This window comes from Chanos chanos, chromosome 8 (genome assembly GCF_902362185.1).
Source record: "Chanos chanos chromosome 8, fChaCha1.1, whole genome shotgun sequence".
Classification (NCBI taxonomy): Eukaryota; Metazoa; Chordata; class Actinopteri; order Gonorynchiformes; family Chanidae; genus Chanos; species Chanos chanos.
In genome coordinates this window covers 17,060,740-17,087,137 of record NC_044502.1, presented here as the reverse complement: position 1 = coordinate 17,087,137, position 26,398 = coordinate 17,060,740, and the positions used below count along the sequence as shown (strand labels likewise).

The 26,398-nt window shown below is 43.4% G+C and overlaps 1 protein-coding gene across 1 annotated transcript; it reads left to right on the top strand.

Annotated features, from left to right (window-relative positions):
- Positions 1 to 2,786: 2,786 nt before the first annotated feature.
- On the top strand, positions 2,787 to 26,156 carry LOC115818625 (tyrosine-protein phosphatase non-receptor type 14-like). Its single transcript, XM_030782047.1, has 19 exons — positions 2,787 to 2,963; positions 5,778 to 5,947; positions 10,885 to 10,982; positions 11,633 to 11,700; positions 12,716 to 12,786; positions 12,985 to 13,072; positions 13,220 to 13,308; positions 13,756 to 13,843; positions 14,874 to 14,956; positions 15,417 to 15,468; positions 16,125 to 16,203; positions 17,094 to 18,094; positions 18,185 to 18,700; positions 20,294 to 20,440; positions 23,438 to 23,656; positions 24,822 to 24,950; positions 25,207 to 25,441; positions 25,550 to 25,713; positions 25,937 to 26,156. The coding sequence occupies exons 1-19, from the start codon at positions 2,787 to 2,789 to the stop codon at positions 26,063 to 26,065; spliced, it is 3,603 nt and encodes a 1,200-aa protein (XP_030637907.1). The 3' UTR covers positions 26,066 to 26,156.
- The last annotated feature ends 242 nt before the right edge of the window (positions 26,157 to 26,398 follow it).

The following is a 26,398-nucleotide window of genomic DNA, read 5'->3' as shown; positions in this document are numbered from 1 at the left end:
GACCAATCAGAAAACACAACTGGCGTCTCACAAACATGAACCAAATAGGAAACACAACTGGCCTTTCACAAACAACATGGACCAATCAGAGAACACAGCTGGCCTCTCACAAGCAACATGGACCAATAAGAGAACATAACTGGCCTCTCACAAACAACATGAACCAATCAGAAAACCCAACTCACCTGTTCACAAGCATCATAAGCTAATTAAAGAAACACTTCAAACAAATGTGGTATGAGGTTGCAGGCTGGAAAGGCAAACAAGAAAGACATAGTTACTTTACTAAGTTATGCAAAGTCTACATTTAAAAAAATGTGGACTTAAAAAAAAAAACAAAGTTACAAGCAGGTTATATGAAAAGCACTCAAAGAAATCACAAGATTTGAGACATTGTATCTATGATTCTCTTGAAAGACAGCACAATGGGATGAGTAAAACAGACTGTAAACGTTGTATTTAAAGACAAGCCCTTTCTTTCATTTGTTTGCCTGGTCGCCCTGCATAGAGTGAAATTCCCAATTGGAGCAGCTGGCGTCCAAACCCTGCTGGAATTTTTCCAACTTCCCAACCAGGGACAAGAGAGAGACAGGGAGAGAGAGAAGCAGGGAAAAGCTCCACTTATACCTCACAGCTAGAACGGAGGGAAAAAGGCATAGAGAAGAAAACTCACACGCACACACACATACACACACACACACACATACACACATAAACATACACACACATAAACACAACACATACACACACACACACCCTCCTTCACTCCTCTGCTTCACTGTGTATTTTCTGCACCACAAAATTGCAAAGTGCAAATTTCTACGCTGTTTATGTGAGCTGAAAATAGACAGCTCTGGCTGTAGAACGTTGCGGGAGCATTTAAATGACGTTTGTGTAGGTTTCAGGCTCCAGCCTCAGAGAGAAAGGCAGGATTTGGAGAAGATTCACTGTTTGTCTGTGTCTGTTCACCACAAGCAAACGATGACCATAATTACTGACTGTGTGTTGGGTCTGCTCCTCAGCTAACCTCTACACCCGGCCCAGTGTTTGTGTGTGTGTGCGTGTGTGTGTGTGTGTGTGTGTGTGTGTGCGTGTGTGTGTGTGTGTGTGTATTTGTGTGTGTGTGGTATGTGTGTTTGTGAGTGTGAGTGTGAATGAGAGAGAGAGAGTGACTGATCTTGTTTGTTCACCATTATCTTTTGGTGTGTGTCTGATTGCATGGTGATTCAATGTGTGTGTGTGTGTGTGTGTGTGTCTGAGTGTCTGACTGGATATTATGGGGAAAAAGGGAATACTCTGAAGGACTGAACTGACTCTCTAAAAACTTGATTTGGTTTTCTGCACCAGCAAAAGCCAAAAGTCAAATCTCTGCCTCTGCCTTCACCCACATGAGTTATTTAGTCTTCAGACTGTTTACACATTGTCATCTTCCTCCTCTTCCTCTACACCGCTGTGAGAACTCTCTCTTGCCTTTTCTTTTTTAACATGCCAGACTTACCCTGTGTTTAAGAGAGTCCAGAGCCAGCTCTTCTTTGACTACTGTTTTCAGAGGACTGCTGATCTGTGACCTGTGACTTTTTTAATGTTTGTGTCTCTCCTTCTCCACACACACACACACACACACACACACATGTTGTGGTGCATATTTGAGTCAGGTGTGTTCTTTTCTGCTGGTGTAGGGATAGGAGTCTGGGCAGGAATCCAGAATGATTATCAGTCCGCAACACACATGCACACTCACACACACACACACACAGCCCAGACAAGAAACAACACATTCTCTCTCTCTCTCTCTCTCTCTCTCTCTCTCTCTCTCTCTCTCTGAATGCTTGTCTCACACTCGGTTGCCTTCAGTCGAACTGGAACTTGCCAAAGTCAACTTCCATACCTCCTATCTCTCCCCCCCTCTCTCTCCCTCATGCTGCCACTCCCCCTCTCCCCTTCACACTCCGCCCTCTCTCACACAGTCAGTAGAAATCCGGCTGTGATATCTGAAGAGGTTTTGGTCAGACAGAGTCTTGTATTTTCAAATTACTGTCTCCTTTGTGCTTGTGTGGCAAAAACAAATAGTTGGAGGGCAGATAGACGGTTTGTGTTTGTTCCCTGTTGTTATGGGTTTTTTTGTTTGTTTGTTTTTTCTTTCTTGAAAAAGAGTCGAGTGAGTGAGTGAGTGAGAGTGTTAAACCTTAACCTTAGAAATAGGATCTGTTTGCTCTACTTCAAAATGTGTGTGTGTGTGTGTGCGTGCGTGCGTGCGTGTGTGTGTGTGTGTGTGCGTGTGTGTGTATGTTTGAGCTTTCTCTGATCCACATGAAAGAGCTGCAAGTGATGACTAACCCAGGGCTCCACTTCAAAGAACCTCTCTGAAGCTGTGCACGTGTGTGTATGTGTGTGTATTAGAGAGACAGTGTGTGTGTGTGTGTGTGTTTGACAGCGTCTGTGTGTGTGTGTTTGAGAGAGAATGAGGTGATATAGAGTCCACACCCTATTAGTAATATTCGGTGCTTTGTTGTGTTTGAAGCTTTGGAGAGTAAATCATTTGAATGAAAATCCGTGTTCACTGTTCTACTTGTCCCTGATTGGCTCTTTTTTGTCCCTCTCGCTGTATTTCCCAGAGTTCCTCATCTGTTTCTTGCCTCGACTGTGACCGGGAATGGGACTACCCTTTCCCAGCGTGCAGTTCTTCCAAGGGAGGTGCAGCCGTCCCTGGGTGGGGCGGGTGGCATAGGAGGTAGGACCCGACCTGTGACCTTTGACCTGCCCGACCTGCCTCCCTCCTCGGAACCATGCCGTTTCGGCTGAAGCTTCGCGGCCGAACGCGGCGCTATAACGTCCTGAGTAAGAACTATTTTGTGACGCGGATTCGTCTGCTGGACAATAATGTGATAGAGTGTACTCTGTCTGTGGAGAGCACCGGGCAGGAGTGTCTGGAGGCTGTCGCCCAGAGACTGGAGCTAAGAGAGGTCAGCCTTCCACAATCTCATTCATAATATATATGTATAAATACATATTTACAAATATATATGTGTGTGTGTGTGTTTGTATTTTTATACACACACACACACACACACACATACATGCATACATACGTCCAGAATATTATGTTCATTCATAATATCTGTACTTATGTGTGTGTGTGTATGTGTGTGTGTGTGTGTGTGTACGTACATAACATTATGTGTTATATACAGAGACTGGAACTACGAGAGGTCAGTCTTCCCTACAATAATTTATCAAATACACACATAACATTATACACTTTGTATACATACACACACATGGACAACATTAGTCAGTGCTATTAACAGTGACAATGTTATGATCAGTGTGATTGTCAGTGATAGAATCAGTCAGTATCGTCATAGTTGTTGTATTGGACTTTGCTCTGTCCTGCTCACATCTCTGTCAGATCAGACTCATCACAGATGCTTTTACTGGGTAAATAATAAACACTTTAATCAGTTAATCAGAGAGACTGCAGGCATAAAAGATGAGTTATTCTACCAGTAACATCATCAAAACACATTTTATTAGTGTGAAAGCGTCAGAGTTAAGGAGAGAAAGTCAGTAACAGATGCCAATACAGCTGTAATCAGTGATTAAATCATTCATTTCACACACTTACGGTATTGCTGCTTTGTTATTGTTGGAAAAGAGAAGGTGTGTTACCTGAATGAATGTGTTATCTGTGTGCTCTCTCTCTCTCGCTGGAGCCAAACTGTGTGTGCGTGTGTGTGTGTGTGTGTGTGTTTGTGTGTGTGTGTGTGTGTGTGTGTGTGTGTGTGTGTGCACGCGCGCACACGTGTGTGTGTGTGTGTGTACACGTAGTCAACATTGTTTTAGTCCATTAGACCATGTAGGTACTTCTGATGTCCTCTGATTAAAACACAGCCTAATTTATTGATTAAGGCTGTAATTTATAAAAAGGCAGCCTTCAGCATCTCAGTACTGTAGATTAGACTCACTGTTACCTGTTGGTAGAGTCTCAGATTTTAATCCATAATCTCAGATTTTAGAGATTGCATTATTGTACTGCTGTCATCAGTGTGACTAATGCAGATATTAGATTTAGATGAAACACTTCAGATCACCCTTTTAGAGCGAGAGACAATAATCTTAACATGACACAGAGAGGAAGTGAGACCAAGTTTGAGATTTTGCAGGTGTGATACAAATTAAACTTGAACCATTGAACTGCATCTATGTAGTAGCAGTTAATTTAGGATGAAGAGTGTCAGCCCTTCAGTTTAGAGTCAGACTACAGGTCCTGCTTTATTATTTTTTCACTCTCAGGGCTGCACTCCTCTCCACTGGGTGGGAATGTTTTTAAAGGCAGGCCAGTAAAGTCAAATTCATTTATGTGTGGTAAGATAACTGTCTTTCTCTGTCTGTCCCGCTCAGCTGCTGTCACACACTCATACACGGCACTCTCTAAAGTCGGCATGTTAGACGGCAGGGTGTGTGTTTGCGCCGTGTTGTGAAATGTCCTGACCACTCAGAGACACTATAAATTTCACCGCTGGACGCCCACCCTGCCACATTGCATTATGGGTTACGTGAACTGTCTCTGCTCTCTCTCTCTCTCTCTCTCTCTCTCTCTCTCTCTCTCTCTCTCTCTCTCTCTTTTTGTCTTTGTCTCGCTCTTTGCCCCCCCGTCTGTCTGTCTGTCTGTCTGTCTATCTATCTATCTATCTATCTGTCTGTCTGTCTGTCTGACACACACTAGCACACACATACACACACTGTCTTCTGTGTATTCCAAAAAAATAACATTAATGTGTGTGTGTGTGTGTTTGAGAGAGAGGGCGTGTGTGTGTCTGTGCATGATGTGAAAGACAGAGAAGACCTCTCGTTGTTTGGCAGCCTGTCCTATCTCTGTACCTACGATCTATCACTGTGACGGGAACAAACTCAAAAAGTCAGACTAATATTCCGTCTGCATCAGCCAGGTCTGTATTAGATTAGAGCATGTAGTCCTAGGTCTGGTGTGTGTGCTTGTGTGTGTGTGTGAGTGAGTGAGATGTCTCTGCACTTACTCACGGTATGTAGTGTGTGTATGATGTGCGTCAACACAAATGCCTGTTTGCTGACTCTGTCGTATCCTTAGGGATCAGCTGTACCAGCAGTGTAGGGGTGAGTGTGTGTGTGTGTGTGTGTGTGTGTAAGAGAGAGAGAGAGAGAGAGAGAGAGAGAGAGAACACTACCATTGCTTTGGTTTGGAAGTAAAAACTTAGGGAACACTTCGTTTCACACAGGGTGTCAGGAACAGTGAGAGTTGGCAGTCAGTGATAAGTGGTAAGAGCAGATGGTTGAAATGTCTTTTTGACTGGACATAGCGGGGTGTGAATATTAGTGGAGGATTTAAACGCAAGGCTAGGGATGCATACTGATTCTCTGAAAATCTTAGAGACTAGTTTTGAACTGCTACTCTTTTTTCTAAATACAGACAAATTCTCTCTCTCTCTCTCTCTCTCTCTCTCTCTCTCTCTCTCTCTCTCTCTCTCTATATATATATATATATATATATATATATATATATATATATATATATATATATATATATATATATATATATATATATATATATCTGTCACACACACACACACACATACAGACATAGCCCCCTCTCATGCTCTTTCTCCCTCTTTGCCATTTTCCAGTCAAGTCTTTTTGAGATGTGATCGTGTTTTGTTGTTCTGTATAGTGTTAAAATGACAGTCAAAATGATATCAAGTTCTCTCTCTTTCTCACTCTCTCTCTCTCTCTCTCTCGGACAGACTCATTATTTTGGGCTGTGGTTCCATACTAAAGCTCAGGTCCAGAGGTGGGTGGAGCTAGAGAAGGCTCTGAAGAAGCAGCTCGACAAATTTGGAAATGAACCCCTGCTCTTCTTTGGGGTGATGTTCTATGTTCCCAACGTGTCCCGTCTGGAACAAGAGGTCACCAGGTACGACTCTCCCACTCCCACCCTGCACAGGTTTACTGTTTTCAATCGACATGCTATAGAAAGTACTTGGCTGGCTGTATATATGAATCAGAAGTGTGTATTACGGTATTAGGTCAGTCTGAAGTCTGTCAGTATGAAATGTAACTTTAACAAAGCCTACACAACAAAGCTACAGAAATGTGAAACTCTCACAGGGCAATAAAGGCTTTGTAGTAGAGGTCATCTCTGGAAGATTAGATTAGATATACAGATTTGTGAGTCCAGGGATGTGGGTTGCTGGTGTGTGTAAACAGAAAGCAGCGGTGAAGGCTGGGCACTGTTTGTACGGAAACATTTCTGTATTTAGGCGACACAGTTTCACTTACAGACCCGTTATTCACATACTGAATGACTTGATATGAACTGTTTGTGTAAAAAATTCATACTGAAATGAACACAAATCATTTTTGAGCTTCAGTACATAGATGACACAGTATCACTGGAACCCTTTTAGTAAAGTGGATGTAGATAGAGGGGTGTGTGTGTGTGTGTGTGTATGTGTGCGCGTGCATGTGTGTGTGTGTGTGTGTGTGTGTGTGTGTGTGTGTGCATGTGTGTGTGTGTGTATATGTGCATGTGTGTATGTGTGTGTGCATGTGTGTGTGTGTATTATCACTCCTCTCCCAGTAGGACCTGTTATGAGCCCAGCCCCATCTCTCTCTCTTTTCCGCTTTCTCCTTCACATACCATTCATTTTCTGATGCATTCCTCCTTATGTAGTCTTACAGCCTCTTTCCTGTTCTCCTCCTCCCTAATTCCTCCTCATGCAGTCTTACAGCCTCTTTCCTGTTCTCCTCCTCCCTAATTCTTCTTCCAGTTTTTTTCTCCCTGTCTTTGCATCTTCTTTTCTCATCTGACTACATTTCTGTAAAAGTTCTCCAAAACAGGTTTGCTCCTTGATCTGTGAAGAAGAGAGATAGAGATGGAAATAAGTGCACAGGGCTGGAATTCTGGAAAAACGAGCCTGGTTCTCTTTAGTCCGTTTTCTCTTTAGTCCGTTTTTCAGCACAAGCGTCATGTCTGACTCTGGAGAGAATCATGTCTGTGATTCACTGTGCACATTTCTGAAAAATTCTTTCCCCTTCTCTAACTCCATCCCTCTACAAGTGTGTTTGTTTCTGTGTGTATGTGGTTATGGGTAACTGAGCTAGGAAAAACACTATAATTTAACAACCAAGAAAGAGACAGAGAAGGGGGGAGAGGGAGAGGGAGAGAGAGAGAGAGAGAGAGAGAGAGAGAGGGAAGGAGAGAGGGAGGGAGAGAGGGAGAGGGAGAATACAGTGGAGTTGCGTAGCAGTGCTGAATTTGTGTGTGATGTTAGTGTGTCGGTGTGAGGTCAGGGAGAGGACAGCGAGGCAGTACAGATTCAGCTCTGTCCTCACAGTGCTCCGCACAATACAGCATCTCAACACTCAACACTTTATATCACCCTCCTTAACTTCCCTTTCACTTCATCATAAAATACCACTATCATACAAAGAGTTTCATCAGGACCAAAACTTTAAAACACACACACACAAACCAACGCACTTAAACACACAGGATTCTGACACATGACTGTTAGGGGATATGCATGAACATGTTCTTTATCTCAGAATCCTGTAAACATTTTCTCTTAGGGATTTTACACATTTTCACCTTCATTTCTGAGTAACAAAGGTGTGTGTGTGTGTGTGTGTGTGTGTGTGTGTGTGTGTGTGTGTGTGGTTGGTTGGTATCCTAGGTATTTCTCACTGGGGGTCTGGCTAGCAGGGCAAAGTGCTGGAAGTTTCAGAGGGACAATGAAGGAGACTCTGCGCGCGCGCGTGTGTGTGTATGTGTGTGTGTGTTTGTGTGTGCATGTGTGTGTGCGCGCATGCGCGTGCGTGTGTGTGTGTGTGTGTATGTGTGTGTGTGTTTGTGTGTGCATGTGAGTGTGTGCGCGCATGCGCGTGCGTGTGTGTGTGTGTGTGTGTATGTGTATGTGTATGTGTGTGTGTGAAGGAAACACAGAGCTCTGTGTGTTTGGAGGCCTGGCTGTGCTCAGGAGTCACACAGGAACGTTGGCACAGTCAACTAGTGTAGGAGGACGCCACATTCCAGTGATCACACACACGCGCACACACACACACACACACACACACATACGCACAAACACACACGTGTACACTCATACACACATGCACACACACACATAGATGCACACACACACGGCTGGTGTTGAGGGAATGCACATTTAAGTGCAGAAGTGAGGAGCAGTTGCTTTTCTATTTAAGCATGGGAATATCTGATTATGCTCTGTGTGTAGGTGCGTGCATGCGTGTATGCATGTGTGTATGTGTGTGTCTGCGGGTGTGTGTGAGTGTGGTTGTGTGTGTGTGTGTGAGAGAGAGAGAGAGAGAGAGAGAGAGACAGCCTGGTCTACTGTTTCTGGGTTAAGGTGGTTATGTGTGTCAGGTCTCCTGTCTCCCATCGCACCTGGTCTGTCACAGGGGGAGGGAAGAGAGGGACAGAGAGAAAGGACCAGAGAGTGGGAGGGTGTGACTTCAAAGTCAAAAAACGTATTTTGCAGAGGTGGGTGGGGGCAGAGTTTAGGGTTGGGTGTGTGTGTTGGGGTGTGTGTGTATAATATGCCATTGTTTGAAAAGAGGCAGGAGAGAGGTAATCTGAGTGATGTAAAACTGAATTCTCTACTGCAGCTGTGAAAATCACCTCAGACCTGTGTGTGCATGTGTGTGTGTGTGTGTGTGTGAGTGACTGTCACTCAACTCTCTGCTCCAGTTCTAACACTGACCCGTGAAAACCCTAAAAAATAAATGTAACAGTTTTGTCCCTTATGAGCATTTTGTGGGTGTTCTGAACAGACTTTGTTCTCTTGGAGGATCAAAGTACTCCTCAGGCTTTCCTAATTCTGTCACTTATCTGCACTTCATACCAGTTCCTCAACAAATTCTACCTTCAGAAAGTAAAGACTAAGTTTGGTGTCATAAAATGGTTCTTGGCATGTCATAAAATGGTTCCTCTAGTTTGCAGAGCGTAGGCATAGGTTGGGCGTTGAGTTTACTGCGGAAACATTTAGTAAACAAGCAGTCTGTGTGGACATTAAAACTGTCCAATGGTAAAAAAAAAAAAAAGTAAAATAGTGTTAGAGTTCTGCTGATTTCGTTTATTCAGCTCTCTGTGGAAAAAAAGGCTGCATAGATCAGTCTTTCTCTCTGTGTCTTTCAGACCTCTACCATGTGTTCTGCCATTCCAAGAAAAACAGAATTTGTTCAACTTTTTCATCATCTTTACTTTCTTTTCGATTAAGTCCATCTGGAGCACCTGGTCTCCGTTTGGATTATAACTGCCTCAGAATCACAGTTGTGTTTCATCTGTTTTCACATATACAAACAGATACCAGATAAACACACACACACACACACACTCTCTCCCGCTCTCTCTCTCTATCTTACACAGACACATAAACACATACTCACATACACACACGTACACACACAAGCGCGTGCACACACACACTCACTCACTTACTCTGTCTTACACACACACACACACACACACACACATATACACAAACATGCCAAGACACAGCCATGGCCAGATGGACTCGTATCAACTTTTGCTGAATCAGCAACAAAACGACTCTAAAAACCCCCAAAAATCCCTTTCTTTCCTTCACCCTCTTTCTCTCCATCGTGCTCTCTCTCCCTCTCTCCTTCCTTCTCCTTCGCTCTCTCTCTCTCCTTCTCCCTCGCTCTTTCACTTTTTGTCTCTCTCTTTGTTTTTCACTGTCTGAAACCCCCCGCCCCCTATTTAAACATGCAGTTGCATATGTCAGCCCTATCACTTGTGTCATTAAATCATTCAATTTGTCATTATTATAAAATTGGTTTTACTGGTGCTGTTTTAATGCACTTATTTAAGTAGAAATCTTTCTGTCTCATTCACTTAGAAAGCTCCCGTCAAGTTTCTGTCTTGAGGGACTGAGCTTAATAACTTTAAACAATGTACCAAATACAAGCCTAACAGGTGAACCCATTCCAGAAGCCCGCCTTCAGAACCACAGCTGACCAATGTTAGCAGTCGGTGGGGATTTGGTAATGAAAAGGTTTCCGTGGAAACTGAAGGGCTCTCATAGTGTAATGATAGGCTGTGGGCAGGAGGGCAGGGCCATGTTGGTGCCTTCATCCAAAAAAAGATTTTTTTTTTCATTTTTGGCGGGTGGTGGGGGGATGGGGAGTAGACAGTGGGGGTGTAGAAGTAGACCAAACTAATGTGTTATGTCTTCTGCTCTGTGGTGTCTATAATGACACTTAATACCAAACAACTCTTTGTGGTGTCTATGTGTGTGTAGGTGTACAGGTGTGTGTGTGTGTGTATGTGTGTGTGTGTGTGCTCACATATGTGTTGGGGAAGTGTGTGTTGAGTGAATCACCGCTAGATAATTCTCAATCTAACCTTAATAAGTCATTGTGTGTGTGTGTGTGTGTGTGTGTGTGTGTGTGTGTGCGTGTGCATGTGTGCACGTGTGCACGTGTATGCCCATGTGTTTGTTGAGTCAGTATGGGCTGTTTTTTGTGTGTGTAACATTTATGAGGTTAGAATTCATCCACTTCCACTTTGGTGTTTTGAACCGCGAGAGAGAGAGAAAGAGAGAGTGTGTGTGTGTGTGTGTGTGTGTGTGTGTGTGTGTGTGTGCGTGTGCGTGTGCGCGTGTGCGCGTGTGTATGAACATGCATCTGAGAATGTGGTTTGTTCTTTTTACCATGAAATTTCTTGCTTCATCCCAGTAAGTCATTGTGTGTGAATGAATGACTGAGTCATGAGACGTGTGATTGAACTTGCAAGACTGCACACTGATCACCTGACTGTCCTTCTCATCCTGTCGTTCTCTCTCCTTCTCTGTCTCTCTCTCTCAGGTATCAGTATTACCTACAAGTGAAGAGGGAGGTGCTAGACGGACGGCTGCAGTGCAGTGTGGAGCAGGGCATCAGACTGGCCGGCCTCGCCGTACAGGGTCTGTGTGTGTGTGTGTGTGTGTGTGTGTGTGTGTGTTTTGAGTTGAGTTATATGACGTATGTCTGTCCACCTCCATCACAGTGAGTGTTTATGTGTTTCAGGACTTGTGTTGAATTGTAAAACGTGCACAAATGAATTCCAAATCAGACACAGACACATGCACACACACACACACGCACACACACACACACGCACACACACACACTGTCTGACACACATGGACATGAAGGAAGGGAAGAACACATACTCCTGTGCTGACCTAAACAGCAGCCTCACAGTCACTCAGTCACACAGCTGCTCAGCCCCAGCAGGCCAGGCCTAATATGGGCAGTGCAGAGAGAGAGAGGGCAGTTATCATTATACACTGTTGTGTTCTGTAATGTAGAATGTAAACAGTGGGTTAGCTTATCACAGACAGAGGAGTTAGCCTCCTCAGCTCTGCTCTTATCTAAGCAGGAGAGATAGTTCTCTCTGTGTCTGAGTCTCGCACACACACACACATACACACACACACACAATTCATTGAAGTCTCTGTGTACTTGTTTTTTTTTTTTTTGCAGGCTTGTGTACGAATTTACAGTATGCATGCGTGTGCATGTGTGCCAGTGTGTGTGTGTATTGATCTCTCTCTGTGTTCTCTCTCTATAGCGGACTTTGGAGACTACACACAGTTTGTCTCTCAGGATTTCCTCAGGGAGTATGTGCTGTTCCCCGTGGTGAGTCAGTGTGTGTGTGTGTGTGTGTGTGTGTGTGTGTGTGTGTGTGTGTGTAAAAACTGCCTGAGGACACACATTCCTCCCCCTGTATTATTACTGCATACCTGAGTGACACAGACAGAGAAAGAAAGAGAGAGAGAGTGAGGGTGAGAGAGAAAGTGCTATTTGTGAATGTATCTACAGATAAAGCACACAAAACCTTGTCCAATTTAAAAAAGAAATCCTTATCTAAGCTTAACAGCCCGGTTTAAAATTTTGGCTAAATAGTTGTGGCTGATTAAGGCTGGGGACCCAGTTGTATCAGTATGTTAAAAGACTGTAAGAAGAACTTAAAGGACAGCCTAAAGAGCAGCATAAAGAGCAGCTTAAAATATAAGAATAGCCTAAAGAACAGCCCTAAATGTTAAAACAGCCTAAATCATAGGTGCAGAGCAGAGCTCAGTAAAATTCTCTTGACTAATTAAAGCGAAAAAGGAAACACTTTGATTTTTGACTCACTTTACTTGGACTGACTTCAGACAGCAGAGAGCATGTAAAAGCTGCCTGTACATGGCACAAGTAAAAAAACTGTCTGTACTGTGAAGCATATTTCAGTACTTACTCAATGAATAACACACATTCCAAACATTATAGACAAACCATTTGCAAAAACTACCACAAAATAGTTAAAAAAAAGTAAAAAAATAAAAAACATTTTTATATAATGTAGTATATTTTTCATTCAGTCATGCACCATCCTTTTCCCTCTGTATTGTTCTCTCTGTCTGTCTCTCAGGGTTGGTCTCAAGTATGTGTGTTCTCTCTCTCTGTCTTTCTCTCAGAGCTGGTCTCATGAGTTCTTTCTCTGTCTGTCTGTCTCTCTCTCTTTCTCTCTCTCTCTCTCTTAGAACTGGTCTCATGTGTTCTCTCTATGTCTGTCTGCATGTCTGTCAGAGCTGGTCTTGCATGTTCCCTCTGTCTCTGTCTCTCTCTGACAGAGCTGGGCTCACATCTTCTCTCATTCTCTCTCTGTCAGAGCTGGTCTCATGTAGATGAGGTGTTGGAAGAGTGGACTCAGAAGGTAGCAGAGGAACATAAGAGTCACTGGTAGGTCTTTAAACCATTATACATACACTTGTCTCTTTTCCATTAAGCTCTCCTGCTCCTACAGCTATTACATACATTATATATTATATATTAGATCTCACTCTGCCTGCCTGCCTCTCTGTGTGCGTGTGTGTGTGTGTGTGCGTGTGTGTGTGTGTGCGCGTGCGTCTGCACATGTGTGTGTGTGTGTGTGTGTAGTGGGATGCAGCCCGCAGAGGCAGAGTTGCTCTACATCAGAGAGGTGGAGAAATTGGATGGCTTTGGTCAGGAGAGCTTTGCTGCTAAGGTAAAGTATACACACACACACACACACACGCGCACACACACATTTCCACATGCATATGTATCCAGGCCTCTCATATTGCTCATTCCTTGTATGTATGTGTCAGTTGGCAGATGGCATGTTTGATATATGTGTGTATTTTATTTACAGGACAACTACACAAATGATATCTTCATTGGTGTGTCGTTCATCGGGGTGTTTGTCAAACACAGAAACGGCAGGTCCATCATGCTACACAGGTCTGTGCCTGAGTTTGACTTCTCACCTCTGACACTTGCCCTCTGTCCTGGTATCGGGTCACTTTAGTTTGGATTTCTCTCTGTGTCTCTCTCTCTTCTGTGTGTGTGTGTGTGTGTGTGTGTGTGTGTGTGTGTGTGTGTTAGTGTGTGTGGTTGTGTGGTAGCAGTAGGGACAGGGACAGGGGTAGGGTAAACTACAGGAAACAAATTTACTGTCAGTCTGTGTATTATCTCTCTGATCAGACCTCACACACAATCAGTGAAAAATTCCTCACCCCTAAACCTCTGGGTCAGCTGCCCTTGGGTCAACCCACACACACACGCACGCGTGCGTGCACACACACACACACCACTTCTAGAGCTTGCTCATGGCAGGTTTAGAGACAAACTTGACATTTAACCTTTGACCTTTGGCTTCTGTTTATTTGTAACATCTTTTCCTCTTAGGTGGAAGGACATTGGCAACATCGGGCACAATAAATCAGCCATCACCGTGGAGATAACCAGCAAAGACGACACCATCATGTTTCATACGGTGCGTGCTTGTGTGTGTGTGTGTGTGTGTGTGTGTGTCTGTTTGTTTGTGTGTGTGTGTCTGTTTGTTTGTGTCTCGGCCTTTCCATGTTTTCGCTTTTCCAAATTAAGACCGTGGAATGAATGAGCAGGTAGCTGTTTTGAACGCACTTTCGAGTCCTTCTTTAAATCAATGAAATTCCATTTATTGAAACAAAAGATGTCAACCAAAAAGACTTGATAATTCCAATAACACATAAAAGAAAACGAAAATAACTTAGATTTGTAATGTGAAGCGACACGAAGTCAATCAAAAGTGGTCAAAAAATCGTTTTCAACCACTGTCACTCAATCCGCATTTACCAAAACCAAGTTCCAATTCCATTCTCCTGGGTTTTTCCCTCGGTGACATAAGTGTGCCCTGGCTCTACCGTAAGTACAAGCATAAACTATCATCTAGAATGTAATTTTTCCACTTTAGCACAAACAGGTACATAGGTGCATAAATAATATTAACGTTCAGATATATTTACAAAACACAAAGTTATTAATTCACAAAATGGCTACAACAGTTTGTGTCTGTGTGTCTGTGTGTGTTGAGTCTGCACACCCGCCAAGGCTGTCCCATGGGAACACACTGGCATGAAACCTTCAGCTCTGAACTCTAAATACCACACTGAGTCAGATCAGACCATTCAACATCCCAAATCATTCAGACTCAAAACTGATACGTCACAGTATGACACAGTATCACAATATACCTATTTTAACAGAGAATCAATCGAATTATGATTTTTAAAGAAGTCAGTGACAGAAGAGTAATGTTTCAGCTCCAGTTTGTGAATTTACACATGTACATGTATAGTGCGAAAGTAGAAATTACATCATTTCATAACTGTTACATGTATGGAAATTCTTTATTTTGTTGTTGATTTGCTTATTTCAGTTCTTTGATTTGTTTAAGTTGCCATCGCTCTCCCCTCATTGTTGTTGAATTTGTTTATTTTGTTGTTTATTTGTTGTTGTTGTTGTCCTCTTTACTTTCTCATCAGGAGGATATGGAGATGGCTAAATACATTGCCCGTTTGTTTACAGCCAGGCATAAATTCTACAAACAAAACAAAATCTGTGCAGAGTGAGTGACTACCTGATGCTTAAAGAAACCTTTCACCCACATTAGCAGTAATCTTATATCAGACATGCACACAGACACACACATCTCTTAAACTTAACCTCAAAATGCATTTCAGTGAGTCAGTCAGTAGAGGAGGTTAAAAACAGAATGACTTTACACAGACTTTTTCTGGCATTTGTGAGAGTGAATGAGTTAACACCATCCAGTTGGCCTGGTTTTTATATTCACTCTGTATAGATGGAGATTTGTTCTCATTGCAGGCCTGGATGAACTTTTCCCTGAAGTTGGGCTGCAGTGTGAAATGAAATCAAATCACATTAAATGTAGAATAAGTAAACAATTAACATAACACTGTATTATATGTGTTAAATATTATATGTCTGCCCCCCACTGCATTATATGTCTGCCCCCCTGTGGAAGACCTATGTCACTGCATCTGTTGTTATGATTGCTCCTTTAGGCCAGCACATTCACCTGCACCCCTCCGGAGACGACCAACCTGGAACCGACTGGTATGCCTTACACTCTCCCTCACACACACACACACACGCACACACACGCACACACACACATTTTTCTAAAAATACACACACACACATACACAGGATCCCTACACCCTTATCCTGTCAACAGCTACAAAAAACAGTATTGTTTTATTCATCAAGTTCAGACACACGCACTTTCCATGGTTCATTTTTAGATTGGTTGGCTGTTACTCCAGTGTACTTGAGATATAGGTGTGTGTGCATGTGTGTGTGTGTGTGTGTGTGTGTGTGTGTGTGTGTGTGTGTGTGTGTGTGTACCACCCATGGGCATTTGTCATGCCCAGTCCATGTCTGCATGGGCTCTGGAGAATTTAATTTCTTGCTTTACAATTCAACCTATGATACCACTCCCTAAGCAATGAACAATGAGGCTAAAACAAGCACAGAGTGTGTGTGCCTGTGTATGTTTTTCTATTTGTGTGTGGACCAGTACGTTTTAAGTAACCAGTGATGTCATATAGGAACTTTTCCACACTATTGACTTGCACTGCCATTTTAAGCACTGCTACTGACAGTATGTGTTCTGAATGATTGCATTGAACATTCAAACTGAGTCCAGTGCCTGTTCTGTGATGTAATGTTCTGTGCCTCTCTCTCTCTCTCTCTTTCTCTCTCTCTCTCAGCCCAGACCCCAGTCCTGTATTTTGCAGCCTATGCACTCTCAGTATGCAGATCATTACCAGGATACACAGAGTTCTCAGGGTAACAAAATTATGTAATAATAATTTTGCTATGTTAACACGTGCACAAACAGAACACTGTAGCAGATAGTTCATTTTTTCATATTGCTGAATGTGCTCAGTGCTGTAAATTCTAGAACATAACGAGAATTCGGCAACATTTTTCTCTCTCTCTCTTTTTTTCTATATTTTATGACTTTAGCATGTATGTTTGACCCTATGTTTGACAGAATATATCTTCATGCCCTTTAGTCAGTGCACTAGTCATGCTCTCTCTTGCTCTCTCTCTCTCTCTCTCTCTCCCTCTCTTTCTCTCACTCTTTCTCATCTCCTCACTCTTGATGAAGGTCAAATAGTGATAAAAGAGTGTCCCAGAGGCAACATCAAGTAATGTGACTTAATAGGATTTAGGGAGTGTTAGTGTCTGTGTCTGTATGTGTGTGTGTGTGTGAGTGTATGTGTATGTCTATGTGTGTCTGTGTGTGTGTGTGTGTGTGTGTGTGCGTGTATGTGTGTGTGTGTGTGTGTGTGTATGTGTGTGCGCACAAGTCTGTGTTCTCTCAGGCAGTACATGTGCCTGTGTCAGGGTAGCACCATCTCTCATTGCCTTTAACTCTGTAATAAAGCTCAAACCTCAAGTCTCTTAATTACTACCACCAAAGGGCAAGGAGGGGACGTGCACTCTTTTTTACTACTTGAGACTTATTTGAAGTCTTACATCAAACATTGCTTTTTTGTTTTGTTTTGTTTTGGTTTTGTGGGGTTTTTTTGTTTTTTTGAGAAGAAAAGTAGGGTTTCAGATATATGTGAGGATTGTTTGTGTTTGTATTCTCTCTTCAAAAAAACTGAAAAAAAAAATCAAAACACTTTGTACTGTATGAACAAACCTTTCCCTCTCTGCTCCTCCCACAGACAGTATATTCCATGATGATCCATATTATAAATCAGAGACGAGCCTGGACAGGTGCCCGTTGGAATATGGGTTTCGGAATGGGACCGTTCCCAATGGGAGCATGTGCAGCAGTCCGAGCGTGAGCTCGTTAAACCATTCCCAGACATTCGTCCACTCCTCTCCTATGTCTTCCAACCTCAGCATTCCTGGCAGCGAGCTCATGCGCCCCGACTACATTCCCAACCATCGCCATTCAGCAATAATCCCTCCTTCCTACCGCCCAACGCCCGAGTATGACACTGTCATGCGTCAGAAACGACGCCTCCTCAAGGCCACGCCCGCTGACTGCCACAGCCAATCCCTGCGCAGCCTCAACATCAGCAACACATACGCTTATCGCCAACCTGAAGCTCTGGTTTACAGCCAGCCTGAAATGAGGGAACGTGGACCCTACCATGGCCCTTATGGGGGACCACAGCCCAGTTACGGCCACCATATGGCACCCTTGCCTTCACACCCGGGCCCTGGCATGGGTCAAAGCGCTGGTCCAGTTTCTCCCGGCGCTGGCAGTGCCATCTCTCACACGGTCAGTACCCCAGAACTGGCTAATTCCCAACAGCAGGGAATCGGTGCTGGACCAGGAGCCCCGAGTTATGGCACTAGCACAGCAAACATGTTGAGAAATCATCTTTCCCGTCCACCCCCTCCCTACCCTTCATTTCGGCCTGCTACGAGCACTCCAGATTTGGGCAGCCACCGTCACCGATGCCTGGGCGGGTCGAGTCCAGAACTGGTCACCCGGAAAGTACAGCTTTCTGTAAAAACATTCCAGCCAGACAGTTGTGCCGTCGTCCACCAGTCCCTGCAAGAGGTTAGCGAACCGCTGACAACAGTGAAGCACCGTGCTACCTTGGCCAAACGCCACAGCATGGAGGTAGTTGGAGGGCTACGCGCCGTGGAATCTCTGATGATGAAGGGCATCAATGCTCCTCTTCATCGTAGGAACACACTCCGAGAACAGGTGTCACAAGCACCTCCTCCACCACCTCCTCCTCCTCAGGGGCCTCCTCAACAGCCGCCCAAAGACATTACTGTAGCTCCGCAAAAAACTTCTCCTCCAGAGCCACGAGGTGGTTCCACGTCGACACCACAAGGTGCTTACCAGCACCAGAAAACGCTCTCTAACGCCACCATGCTGATCCACAGCAGTGAGAGTGAAGAAGAGGAGGAGGAGGAAGAATCACCCGATTTGGACGTGCAGATTCCCGGCCTCAACGAGGATATCAGCGCTCAGCTGCAGGCAGCCCTGGCAAACATCCCAAATAAGCCCCCGCCAGAATACCCTGGTCCCCGCAAATGTGTCAGCAACAGCACACTCAGACACGACCGCAACCAGGACCCAAACGCTCAGAATGAGGCTGTGAGAACTGAGCAGAACCAGGGCGGGGGGACCCTGACCCGAAATGAACAGCCTGGTCTCAGTGGTTCTGGGCTCGGCCCATCTATCTCCGAGCCAGATTTGACCAGTGTGAAGGAGAGAGTGAGAAAAGAGCCAGTGAAAGAGAGACCGGTTTCTGAAATGTTCTCCATCGAGGACAGCATTGTGGAACGAGAGATCGCTCAGAGAGTGAGACAAATCTCCGTTTTTAAAAGCTGTTAAAAGAGTAATTTAATCATAGGTGTTAATTTACAAAATACATTATTGTATAATTATGTATAGTCTTTAAAACTACTGTTCCATTTTTATGTGAGCAAATTGGAATGTGAATATGAATGAATTTATGAATTGCTTTCTAGCTCACATTCCACTGATTAGCCTAACACGTTGTGCAGAATTTGCTTAATTAAGCAGCAGTGTTTGAACTTTGACCATTTTAAGCAGAATTTAAGCATTTTATACAGTATAAATCAGAGGAGATTGCTACAGCATACTTTAGTCTACTGTGTAAAAATGACCCACAACTGGCTGCTGGTACATTCTAAAACACAGGTCCTCTTGGAGAACACACAGCTTTTGGGAGTGAGTCTGCATCTGTGTGTGTGTGTCTGTGTGTGTGTATGTGTATGTGTGTGTGCGTGGGCAGGTTACAAAGTGTTTGGCACAGTTTGAATGCACACATTCACGGTTTCTGATAAACAGTAAATTGGGATTGAGTCCCACAGGTAACATTAGGTTTCCCTCCGTCAGTACTAATCCCCATTAATACACAGGATTAAGCCAAGGGTGTGCTGGGATTGCAGAGTTTCAAGTTAAGGCAGTAACATTTGACAGGACGGTACACCCCAGGTGCTAATTAATGACACTGCAAATCATGTAATCCTCTATAAGATATGTGTGTGTGTGTGTGTGTGAGAGAGAGAGAGAGAGAGAGAGAGAGAGAGAGAATGTTTTAACCTAATAGAGAGTTGATGCCAACTTCATTATTCTAATATGCATTACTACACATACCCTCCACTCCTACCATTCAAACAATTCCACTCCCAGTGTTCCCATATGCCCCTCCCAGTGCTGTCTCAGTTTACATTATTAATGAAACGCTAATACTCTCACCACTTTCTCCTCCATGTTCGTTTCCAGACTATAGATCCCAGACTATAGATCAACTCTGTTAGCACAAGTTGCTCTCTAAATTTGGTAATTTTATAAAAGCTGATCCAAGACCAGTTTTCATTATCAGTACCAAATCCATAGCCATTAGGAACTATACAGCACATCCAACCTCTGTGTGTCAGTGTGTGTGTGTGTGTCAGTGTGTGTGTGTGTGTGTGTGTGTGTGTGTGTGTGTTTGTCAGCTTGCCTCACTGCTTACAGGTGTTGTTGGGACCCGTTTTGGGGGAAAGATTAAAACTAGCTGAGATTTAACACCATAATCCCCAAAGCAAAGCCTGGCAGAAGTAGGTCAGAGTTTGGGAGGTATCCTGGGGGTAACACTGAGGGTCTTGGAAGCGAGAGGAGAGGGAGTGAGAGAGAAGTAGGGAATATGAGACTGAGAGAGAGAGAGAGAGGGGGGGGTGGTTTCTTTCTTATACTAGCCCAGTTAGTCTCTTTTCTCCTTTAGTCAGTAAGCTCTCGGGTCTCCACGTGTTTGAATGCGTCCGTGTGCAGTATAGGCATAAGACACACACCCATATACACTCACACACTGAGGAGTTGTTTTGGTTTCCTGTGTCCTGTGTTTCTGTGGGAATCATGACGGCTGGCTTTTCCTCTCTGATGAAGACTCTGGAGAAACAGAAGATGTCTGTGGATTCGATGAAGAGGCCTCTGATGATGGCAGCTTTAAACGGACTCTATGTGACCCGCATGCCCGTCCCGGAGAACCCTCACGAGGACCACAGCTGTGCCAAACCCAACACAGATGAGCGGGTAAGACCCAGCACTCCTAACAGAACCCCCAAAAAATAGTCAAACAGACCTGAAATGACACCTTTACAGCACATTTAAACATCCTCAAAGTTGGGTTGGCATTAAGAAGTGTTTTTGGACAGCAGTTCCAAATTTGTTGCTAGTTTGATAAAATGGCAGATTTTATCAATTTTAAATTTAAAAAAACAGAAAAAGAAAGAATTAATTTTACACAAAGACCAGGGAAACATTTAATTAATTTTGCCTATTATTGTTATTTTTAATCATTAAATTAATACAGGTATTGTTGAATATTGACATTACTAATGTCTACATCATTCAAAAGGAAAAACGATAAATATACACTGAAAAGTAAATTAACATATATGTTTTATCAGACACTAACCAAACTCAGGAACATGAAGGCTCTTTTTAACTAACAATGATCTTTGTTCAACTATATTCGATCCCATATAAAAATCCTTTGGCTCTCTTAGGTCCTGTAGCTACTGTAGTTCTGTGGTTTTCCCAGTGCTAATAATATCAGTAACTGGGAGAGCATGAATGAAGACATTCTCTCTTAGGAAGTTAGCGAGTGTCACTTTTTCTAGTGTAAACTGTCCTGGAGTGGTAATCCAGATTGAATTCTGAGGAGTGAGTAGAATGTAGAAGTATTCTGTTTTTGAATTATACTGTTTACTATAAACTCCCAATAAAAGTACACTCAATCTAACAGACCCCTTCAAAATACTATTACTCTCAATATATAAAATAATACACAAAAGAACACGTCACACTCAGAAAATTGCCCATAATTGAATTCTAAGGTTCTCTAAAGATGCACCACAGGTTCCCAGGTGAGTTTAAGACGGTAAGTATAAATGGAACATAAAATAACTCCACAACATTTAACACTGGAAAATCAACACTCTAGGATTTTCTGTGTAATATATGTGCCATATGGGTTTCTCTGAGAGAAAGTGGCACTTGTGTCGTGTAGTGATAAGACGAATTTACATGGATGGGTGGATAGGTGTGTGTTGTGTAGTGGTAAGCTGACTTTATGTGGTCTGTGTGTGTGTTTGTGTGTATGTGTATGTGTGTGATTGTGTGGTAAGCTGAATTCCTGCAGTGTATGTTGAAATGCATGAGTGTTTGCCTACAGTCATGGAAAGAATGGCATGTTAAGAATGTGAGCCACTTAGAGAAGTTCCTGTAGGAACAAAATTCCTTAGTCTGATTCACACAAACCCCCTCAAACATCTCTACACCCAACACACAAACAAAATTCCTTAGTCTGATTCCAACACACAAACCCCCTCGAACATCTCTACACCCAACACACAAACCCCCTCAAACATCTCTACACCCAACACACAAACCCCCTCAAACATCTCTACACCCAACACACAAACCCTCTCGAACATCTCTACACCCAACACACAAACCCCCTCAAACATCTCTACACCCAACACACAAACTGTCTCAAACATCTCGACACCCAACACACAAACCCCCTCAAACATCTCTACACCCAACACACAAACCCCCTCAAACATCTCTACACCCAACACACAAACCCCCTCAAACATTTCTACGCCCAACACACAAACTCCCTCAAACATCTCGACACCCAACACACAAACCCCCTCAAACATCTCTACGCCCAACACACAAACCCCCTCAAACATCTCTACACCCAACACACAAACCCCCTCAAACATCTCTACACCCAACACACAAACCCCCTCAAACATCTCTACACCCAACACACAAACCCCCTCAAACATCTCTACACCCAACACACAAACCCCCTCAAACATCTCTACACCCAACACACAAACTCCCTCAAACATCTCTACGCCCAACACACAAACTCCCTCAAACATCTCGACACCCAACACACAAACCCCCTCAAACATCTCTACGCCCAACACACAAACCCCCTCAAACATCTCTACACCCAACACACAAACCCCCTCAAACATCTCTACACCCAACACACAAACCCCCTCAAACATCTCTACACCCAACACACAAACCCCCTCAAACATCTCTACACCCAACACACAAACCCCCTCAAACATCTCTACACCCAACACACAAACTCCCTCAAACATCTCTACGCCCAACACACAAACCCCCTCAAACATCTCTACACCCAACACACAAACTCCCTCAAACATCTCTACGCCCAACACACAAACCCCCTCAAACATCTCTACACCCAACACACAAACTCCCTCAAACATCTCTACGCCCAACACACAAACCCCCTCAAACATCTCTACGCCCAACACACAAACCCCCTCAAACATCTCTACGCCCAACACACAAACCCCCTCAAACATCTCTACGCCCAACACACAAACCCCCTCAAACATCTCTACACCCAACACACAAACCCTCTCGAACATCTCTACACCCAACACACAAACCCCCTCAAACATCTCTACACCCAACACACAAACTCCCTCAAACATCTCTACACCCAACACACAAACCCCCTCAAACATCTCTACACCCAACACACAAACCCCCTCAAACATCTCTACGCCCAACACACAAACCCCCTCAAACATCTCTACACCCAACACACAAACTCCCTCAAACATCTCTACGCCCAACACACAAACCCCCTCAAACATCTCTACGCCCAACACACAAACCCCCTCAAACATCTATACACCCAACACACAAACTCCTTCCAAACATCTCTGCACCCAACACACAAACCCCCTCAAACATCTCTACACCCAACACACAAACTCCCTCAAACATCTCTACACCCAACACACAAACTCCTTCCAAACATCTCCACAGCAAATGCATAAATTCCTCCTTCATCTCTACACTTAACACACAAGCTCCTCCACCCAGTAGAGGCGTGTAAAACTATTATAGTAAAATGAAAAAAAAATCATATTTGAGTAAACTTCTGTTGTTGATAAATATCCAGTAGCGACATCTCAGTGACTGATTCCCTGTTCATTCTTTCTCTCTCTCTCTCCCTTTTAGTGCAAGACATTGGAGCTTAGACTAGAGGAAGAGAGACTGTTCACTGAATATGAGCAAATTCCAAAGAAGAGGGCAGATTGCAACGTTTCCACGGCGACACTTCCAGACAACACCGAGCGGAACCGTTTCCGGGATGTAGTTCCATATGAAGAAAACCGTGTGGAACTGGTTCCGAATAAGGAGAACAACACAGGCTACATCAACGCATCCCACATAAAGGTGGATTCCACTCTGTCTCTCTGACTCACACAGAAATTGACCACTTTTTAAATTAACCCCAAAAGTCGTGCTGTTTGTGTGGTTGTTTAAACGCTTTTTAATATCTAATTAATCCATCACTGATAATGCAATGATGAGAGCTCTTAAAATCCACTCCATCTCTCGAATAAACACCCTAAAATTGTTCTGTATCTTTTTATCAGTCATTCATATTAAACTGTGTTCATTAGAATAGTCCCTAGAATATTTCTATTGCATGGTTCCGTGTTTTTTGTTCTTTGTTTTTCAGCAAAATACATTCTCAGTGCAAAATTACATTTTTTAAATTCAGTTTTGTTCAGTTTTTGTGTAATACATAGTTTTAATTGGAATATGTCCATTAGATTCTTCATGTATGTATATATAAAACATTTTAAAAAAATATTCCTAATAGGAAGAGCAATGTTAGATAAATATTGTTGACCCAAAAGACCCAAATCATCACCTAGGGCACAGCTAATATGGTCCTCTGATACTTCTAGACTTCTAGAACAATCACTGTAGTAAAGGCTCAAAGCCTTGTAAGACTAGAACTCCTGTGGAAGGTGCTCTAAGATCTTGCGTGCGCGTGTGTGTGTGTGTGTGTGTGCACATTTGCATGTGCGTTGTTCTCTCTGCTCTAGCTAAGGCAACACACAGTCTCTATTCATGAGGAATAACCCTCTTATTTATTAGCTTTCCTGTTGAAAAAAAAAATATGGAAAATAAACCAGCTCTTGTTTGTGCTCTTCAGTCTCTAAACTGTTAGTTTTGGTCACAAGGCTCTCCTGGCATAGTGTTACATAATGGCGTTTCCCTTGGGGGGCTTACTGAAGAATTAATACTCACTGACCACCAAGTGGATGTTCTGGCCAAAGAGGATCTACCATACAGGGACTTTTTCTTTCCCTCTGTGCTTTTATTACAAAGCAACACTGTCCCCTAGTGATGTATTACTCTAATAGCCTGCTGAAAACCAACAAATGTCATACGGCTTTGCTTTTGTAATATTTTGACATTTTTAGGACTGTGTTTTGTGTTTCCTCTTTAAATGTATGTGGTCTCATTTCAAATGTTCTGTGTGTGTGTGTTTGTGTCTGGTTGTGTGTCTGTGTCGTTGTGTCCGCGTGTCTGTGTTTGTGTGTAGGTGAATATCCGTGGAGAAGAGTGGCACTACATAGCCACACAGGGTCCACTGCCCAACACTTGCCACGATTTCTGGCAGATGGTGTGGGAGCAAGGGGTCAACGTCATTGCCATGGTTACTGCAGAGGAGGTATAGTAAAAAATAAAGAGAAAGTCTGTGCCTGTTAAAAATATGATCAGGAAAACATGTCTTTTAGTGTGAGAGAGTGAGTGAAAAAGGGATTCATTGAGTAAGATTATGTGTGTGCTTGTGATTGTCATGTAAACATTTAAATAAATGATTGAAATGTGTTTAACTGCAAAACCAGGTGACCGTGAAAGCTTGACTACATAATGCTTTACCCAATGAATAAAGCTATGTCTCTCACACATATTTATATTTTCAGGAGGGCGGTCGTTCAAAGAGTCACAGGTACTGGCCCAAGCTGGGTTCCAAACACAACTCTGCGACCCATGGGAAATTCAAGGTCACCACCAAGTTCCGTACCGACTCTGGTTGTTATGCAACCACGGGGTTAAAGGTTAAGCACCTGTTGTCAGGTCAGGAGCGGACGGTTTGGCACCTGCAGTATACGGATTGGCCTGATCATGGCTGCCCCGAATACGTACAGGGTTTCCTCTGTGAGTGTTCTGTGTGTGTGTGTGTGTGTGTATTCTGAAGTTATGATTGGCTCTCTCCAGTTCTCTGTAGTTCTGACTGTTTGTATCCGGTTTTGTCTGGTTCTGTAGCCTATCTGGAGGAGATCCAGTCAGTTCGGCGACATACTAACAGTATGTTGGACACATCGAAGAGTCTGAACCCACCCGTGGTGGTGCACTGCAGTGCTGGAGTGGGCCGAACCGGTGTGGTGATTCTCACAGAGCTTATGATTAGCTGCCTGGAACACAACGAGGTGAGCACTGTGTGTTCAGAATGTGTGTTTGTGACAGAGGGTAGATATATTGAAAAATCCTTGAGTAATTTAAACAGTTTTTTAATGAAATTGCTCTGTTTCACCTCAGGGTTTATAATGATCCTGTACTTACTGTAATGTTATGCTTTGCCTGTACGGTTTGTGTATGGAGAACAGTGCTACTGTAGCCAACATTAGGTTCTCCTCTGATGCTTTCTCACAGAAAGTGGAGGTGCCAGTGATGCTGGGTCGTCTGAGACAGCAGAGGATGCTGATGGTCCAAACCGTGTCTCAGTACAAGTTTGTGTACCAGGTTCTGATCCAGTTTCTAAAGAACTCCCGGCTCATTTGAACCCAACAGAGCCTGGGAGGACAGCAGTCCATGAGGCTATGAGTGTAAATACGTTATATTTTAAGGCTGCATGTGCTCTTTCTTCTCACACCTCTCCTAATTTGCCTTTAACTCCAGTGTGTGTGTGTGTGTGTGTGTGTGTGTGTGTGTGTGTGTTTTGTCTTTTTGTGGTTCTATTCAATGTTTAGACACCCAATAGTGTTCTGGAATGTAGCAGGACAGCATTCTAGAAGCCCAACTCCATGAGAAAATGGAATTCTGGGTTTTGTGCTTTATTATTATTATTATTGTTATTATTATTATTATTATTAAGTACAAATATAAACTGAAAGA

What these genes read in the sequence shown, in the direction of transcription:
- LOC115818625 (XM_030782047.1), top strand. Translation starts at nt 2,787, where the DNA reads ATGCCGTTTCGGCTGAAGCTTCGCGGCCGAACGCGGCGCTATAACGTC. An exon ending in AGGTCCATCATGCTACACAG is followed by an intron (nt 13,309 to 13,755) that starts GTCTGTGCCTGA and finishes TTTTCCTCTTAG; the next exon opens with GTGGAAGGACATTGGCAACA. An exon ending in GGATACACAGAGTTCTCAGG is followed by an intron (nt 16,204 to 17,093) that starts GTAACAAAATTA and finishes CTCCTCCCACAG; the next exon opens with ACAGTATATTCCATGATGAT.